The sequence below is a fragment of the Salmo salar genome, chromosome ssa03, assembly GCF_905237065.1.
Source record: "Salmo salar chromosome ssa03, Ssal_v3.1, whole genome shotgun sequence".
NCBI lineage: Eukaryota > Metazoa > Chordata > Actinopteri > Salmoniformes > Salmonidae > Salmo > Salmo salar.
Genome location: NC_059444.1, coordinates 69,282,704 through 69,288,539, shown reverse-complemented (window position 1 = coordinate 69,288,539; position 5,836 = coordinate 69,282,704). Strand labels below are relative to the sequence as shown.

Here is a 5,836-nt window from a genome sequence, read left to right as displayed (position 1 = left end):
CACTTTCAAATGTATGCCAAACCAAAACCAATGACTGCAACGTTTAAAATAAATAAATAAAACATTGTAATGAGGCTTTTTCAAGTGAATAATTGAGTATGACAGCTGAGTGCAAATCAAATCAAATGTTTTGTCACATACACGTGTTTAGAAGATGTTATTGCGGGTGTAGCGAAATGCTTGTTTCTCTAGCGCCAACAGTGCAGTAATATCTAACAATTTCACAACAATGCACACAATACACACAAATCTAAAGTAAAGTAATGGAATTAAGAATAAATAAATATTTCGACGGGCAATGTCAGAGCGGCATAGACTAAGATACAGTAGAATAGTATAGAATACAGTATATACATGAGTAATGAGATGAGTAATGCAAAATATGTAAACATTATTAAAGTGACTAGTGTTCCATTGCATGTAATATAGCAGGAGGATCCACCCATGAAGACACATAGACAGACCCCTTAGCTGAGCTTTGAAGACAGAAGTCCTCCAGAAAGAGAACTTTAGTGGAGAGGAAAGAGACTACAAAGCCAGCCGGTGAAGGAGGGAGGGAAATGGGAGAATAAAGCCCTCTCTGCACAACACACTCATTGTCATTCCATGCAAATTCTCACTCCGTGTCCATGTGGCTTAACGAGAGCCTAAGTGGCCATGAGGGTGATTTGAGAGAAAGCCTCCTACGCCACGGCCAGTCGAGGGCGTAAGTAGTGGGGCTCCCAGGTCCAGGCCGCCTCACACAGGATCAAAGGCAGAGATGAAAGAGCCACTCGACTTGGTCCTCAGTGCCAGACATGTGAGCTGGACACTGGGATACACCAATCCATGGAATGCCCCCTATGATGAGCAATCCCACTGAGTGATGCAATACCCTCTCAATGTAAGGGGAACTCCCACTGTGACTCTGGCTTAACTGGGACACAGCAGGATGACGGAGACATGGAGATAAATTGCATGCAAGACGAATTGCATAAAAATGCATTAGGATTTGACTAAGTCAAATTCTGGATCCTTCAACAAATTCCTATAAACAGTAATAGCGATTAACACAGATGTTTCCAGGACAGAATCCCTTTTACAGCGCTGTTATAACAACCTCCACTTCACCTGTTCAATCAACTGTTCATTTGGATTGGCTATTAGAAATACAGATGCATTGACAATTCTCTAATGGGGAGGAATTCATGCATATTTAACACCATTTCTTTCACAGATCTCTATGCCATTTTCTCTGAGACAGTGACACAGTACCGGCATTTCCTCGAGTGGTGTGGTTCATTTGAGACCACAGCCTTTCGAAACGTGCTGACCGTTTGGGTCTGGCAGGTCACAGAATGATGAGCCTCAAATAACTAACCGGGATCCTGTGGGAGGTGGAGGGCTGAGCTGGACTGACCACACAAACTGCTGGAGAGGTTTATAGGAAAAGCTAGGGTCTTACTAGAGAATGAGTAGAGCTGCTTTATTTAAAAAAAACTGAGCTCCTGAAGGCTCTCACACTGAGCTGAGGAATGGAGAGCAAAAGAACACAGAAGCCTGATAACCACTTGATAACCAGGCTGTGGTAAAGAAGTAGCAGTATCCATAGATACACATATGTACTCTTTAGTACAGTATCTATGTCGATCAATAGCTCAAAGCACAGTATGTACTAAGGCAGAAGCCATCCTCACAAAGATATTGGAATGTATCACACAATGCATCAAACATGCAAGCTCCCTTTTGTAGGCATAAAAGCAAGTGAGCTTTTCATAAATTCATTCTGCCGTGCTCTCTTAAGGTCCCAAGTGTTGTAAAAGATGAGTGGTTAGTTGCTGGTCCATTATGATCAGCATGGCATACCAATGATGTCATATAAGAAATGAACATGAAACTTGTGCTATCTTAATTTGATCTCTTGTTGCAGAGAATGTGGAATGCAAACTTGCACTGTTTGAGGTTTAAAAAGGCTTACAAAAGTTTCTAATTTCCACTTAACAATTTCAAACTTGATTTGCCGTAACAAAAAAATGTTCAACCCCTACAAAAATGCCCATTAATTATAATCATTCACATTTCCTGTTGCTGCAGGATTCATTTTCCTACTGTGAGAAACAGGTCAAATTAAGATAATACATCTGTACATACATATTGCATAAAAGAACAGTCAACATACATTCTATAGTACACAAACACATAGGCTGATTTAACAATCCCATACACAGAGCAGACAATTAATTTTTTGTGTGCAAAAGGTCTTATGAAAGTATACAATCATGAGTATACAAAAATCATCTCACTGCAAACAATGCATCCTACATACACCCGCTGGTTTGGGCTCACTCCTATCATCACCTCCCTCCTTCGCAATCTGATTGTGTCATTTGCATGAGTCTTTCTGATTGGCTGCTTTGAATTCACTCAAAGAGACACTCCACTCTCCTGATTGGATGAGAGCAGGAGGGGGCATGGAATCTCTGATTGAGAAAAAACATAAATAGCGTGCACAGGCAACCAGACATACACAGATGCAACTGCCAGCTACTCTCAGTGATTTACTACTACAACCTACCACACTGTCCCTGTTCACTGAATAACTCCAGCAGCTTCTGCAGCAGAGTCCAACTTCTCCATAAACTCTAAAGGTTCAAGGGGAGTTATTTTGTAACAATAGCAGAATTGGAAGAGAGAGAGCCAGTGTTAGAGGAAGTGTGTCAGAGGAAGTCATCATGTCTCTAGAAGTGAAGGAGAAGACTGAGGTGCGTCTGGTGTTCCTGGGGGCGGCCGGCGTGGGGAAGACGGCCCTGATCAGCCGCTTCCTCCAGGACACATTCGAACCCAAGCACCGTCGCACCGTGGAGGAACTGCACAGCAAGGAGTTCGACATCGGAGGGGCCAAGGTCACCATCCACATCATGGACACCAGCGGCAGCTACTCCTTCCCGGCCATGAGGAAGCTCTGCATTCAGAACAGCGACGCGTTCGCCCTTGTGTACGCCATCAATGACCCTGAGTCCCTGGAGGCTGTCAAGAGCCTGCGAGACGAGATCCTGGCGGTCAAAGAAGACAAGTTCACACCCATCGTGGTGGTCGGCAACAAGACGGACCGGCATGGCGAGCGGACGGTGTCCAGCGAAGACGTGCTGTCCACTATGGAGCTGGACTGGAACAACAGCTTCTTGGAGACGTCTGCCAAGGAGAACAACAACGTGCTGGAGGTGTTCAGGGAGCTGCTGCAACAAGCTAACCTGCCCAGCCGGCTGAGCCCCGCACTGAGACGACGCAGGGAGACCTTCCCCAAAGATGGCAACAAACGGCCCCCCATGAACAAGACCAACAGCTGCCTCATTTCCTAAGGCAGAGGGGCTGGAGAGGTCTGACAGATAGACAAGACAGACAGGGGCCAGAGAGGCTGAGGATGGGGACCCGAAGCTGGGTCAGTGTTACAGACAAACACAGTGGTGTTGAATGTGCTACTACTGCTGCTGCTATAGACCGTGCTGCTGAGTTGGAGTCTGACGGCTTCAATTCCCTGTAAGCCTCCTCATCTAACCATCCTAAGTATCTCCACCACAGCATTTCCCCTGAAGTAGAGGAAAGGAACACTGACTGCAAAAGGGGAACCAGAACTAATGACATCACACAGGTGCGGGACATTGATAAAGCTGAAACTAAATGAAAGAAGTGCAAGAACCCTGAATGTCCTGAATGTGGTGGTGTCATTGTTAAAAATATACTGTGACAGTGCAAAAGTGTCAATGAGCTTACTTTGTCAAGTTTTCAATCTATGTCCTACTATGTTACTGTTGTGTTTGCCTTTTGTAAGTGTCGACGGTGTTCACTTGCAATAACTGTGAAGATAGACAGTTGTGGCTAATTGGGCAAAAGCTGAATTTGGACAATGTGTCATGAGAGCTTTTTTACTCATCAAGTGAAGTTTCTTTGTGACAAATCTTTATTTTGCAACAAAGCATAGTATGTTCTGAATCAACTCTGGTTGCGTTCCTCATTCTATAATACCAATTTGTTGTTTGGCAATATTCATATGCACTTGGAGTTATTTTGCACAGATATCATTTATTAAAAAACATACAAAATGTGTTCAAATATAAATTATTTAGAGTGTATTGTTTTTCTATGAAAAGTTGAAGTACATGTTGATGATTAAATCATGTTTATTCACCAAAACAGTATAACAAATACGTTATGGTTTTATTACTTGTTGTATATATATTGTCTATTCATGATAAATAAAATATTATTATATATCAAAGTATTAGTCATGGTCATTTTCGGTGGACTCATTTCGACAGGTGCTTATTGGAAAAGAAAGTGCAATAAACTAATGGCCTAATGTGTGACATGGTATGATGTGTGACAAGGACTCATTTATCATGCAAACATCAAATCTCTTACTCAAGTCAAAACTCAACAAGCCAGAGACTGTATAACAGACTAGCCAGAGATGATATTTAGAACAACTTACAAAGCAATACCCCCCAAAAATCTGTCCATTTCCAGTATGATTGCAGCAGAGACCTGGCCAAGCTCTGGAATAAATAAAAAGAACACAAACAAGCATACAATCAACAAGACACAAATGTGGTTATGCTGATAATAAAATCAGCTTCATTACCATGGATGTAGAATCATCCCAAAACATCATACCAGTATCACAAATCCACTTCCTCAAAAATCACTTCCTCCCAAAACCTTCAACAAGTATCCTACCTCTTCAAGCATCTTCACCATCCTACCCATGCTAGATTACGGAGACGTAATTTGTAGATCGGCAGGTAAGGGTGAAATCGAGCGGCTAGATGTTCTTTACCATTCGGCCATCAGATTTGCCATTAATGCTCCTTAAAGGACACATCACCACACTCTATACTCCTCTGTAAACTGGTCATCTCTGTATACCTGTTGCAAGACCCACTGGTTGAAGCTTATTTATAAAACCCTCTTAAACCTCCTTCCCCCCTATCTGAGATACGTACTGCAACTCTCATCCTCCACATTCAACACCCGTTCTGCCGGTCACATTTTGTTAAAGGTCCCCAAAGCACACTCATCCCTGGGTCACTCCTCTTTTCAGGTCGCTGCAGCTAGCGACTGGAACGAGCTGCAAAAAACACTCAAACTGGACAGTTTTATCTCAATCTCTACATTCAAAACCTCAATCATGGACACTCTTACTGACAGTTGTGGCTGCTTTGCGTGATGTATTGTTGTCTCTACCTTCTTGCCCTTTGTGCTGTTGTCTGTGCCCAATAATGTTTGTACCATGTTTTGTGCTGCTGCCATGTTGTGTTGCTACCATGTTGTTGTTGTCATGTTGTGTTGCTACCATGCTGTGTTGTCATGTGTCGCTGCTTTGCTATGTTGTCTTAGGTCTCTCTTTATGTAGTGTTGTGGTGTCTCTTGTCGTGATGTGTGTTTGATCCTATATTATATGTTTTATCCCAGCCCCTGTCCCCACAGGAGTCCTTTTGCCTTTTGGTAGGCCATCATTGTAAATAAGAATGTGTCCTTAACTGACCTGCCTAGCTAAATAAAATGTTAAACTGTCACCAGTTACAGTAAGTTGTCTCACATTACCCTCTAGTGGGAGGCCTATCTTTTTTTGACATTGCTTGTCTGTCACACAACGCACCTTGAAATCTATGGGGAAACCTGTTAGTAAATACTAAACCTGGCCAGAGCAGAAATAAAATACTAGGGAACCTTTCACTGTGCCAGACAAAAGACCATAGTGTTGCTCGGCAGGATGTCAACTTGTTCCTCCAATGCCCAGATCATTGACATAGCTAGTAATAGAAAACATTCTGCAGGGAATCATGTCTAGGTTCCATAT

The 5,836-nt window shown here is 42.8% G+C and overlaps 1 protein-coding gene across 1 annotated transcript; it reads left to right on the top strand.

Annotated features, from left to right (window-relative positions):
* Positions 1 to 2,514: 2,514 nt before the first annotated feature.
* LOC106601411 (ras-related protein Rap-2a) lies at positions 2,515 to 4,258 on the top strand. Its single transcript, XM_014193610.2, has one exon. It carries the CDS (start codon positions 2,712 to 2,714, stop codon positions 3,336 to 3,338), a length of 627 nt encoding a protein of 208 aa, XP_014049085.1. The 5' UTR covers positions 2,515 to 2,711; the 3' UTR covers positions 3,339 to 4,258.
* Positions 4,259 to 5,836: the final 1,578 nt, after the last annotated feature.

Bases quoted from the DNA above. Each gene is read 5' to 3' on its own strand.
- LOC106601411 (XM_014193610.2), top strand. From the start codon at position 2,712: ATGTCTCTAGAAGTGAAGGAGAAGACTGAGGTGCGTCTGGTGTTCCTG.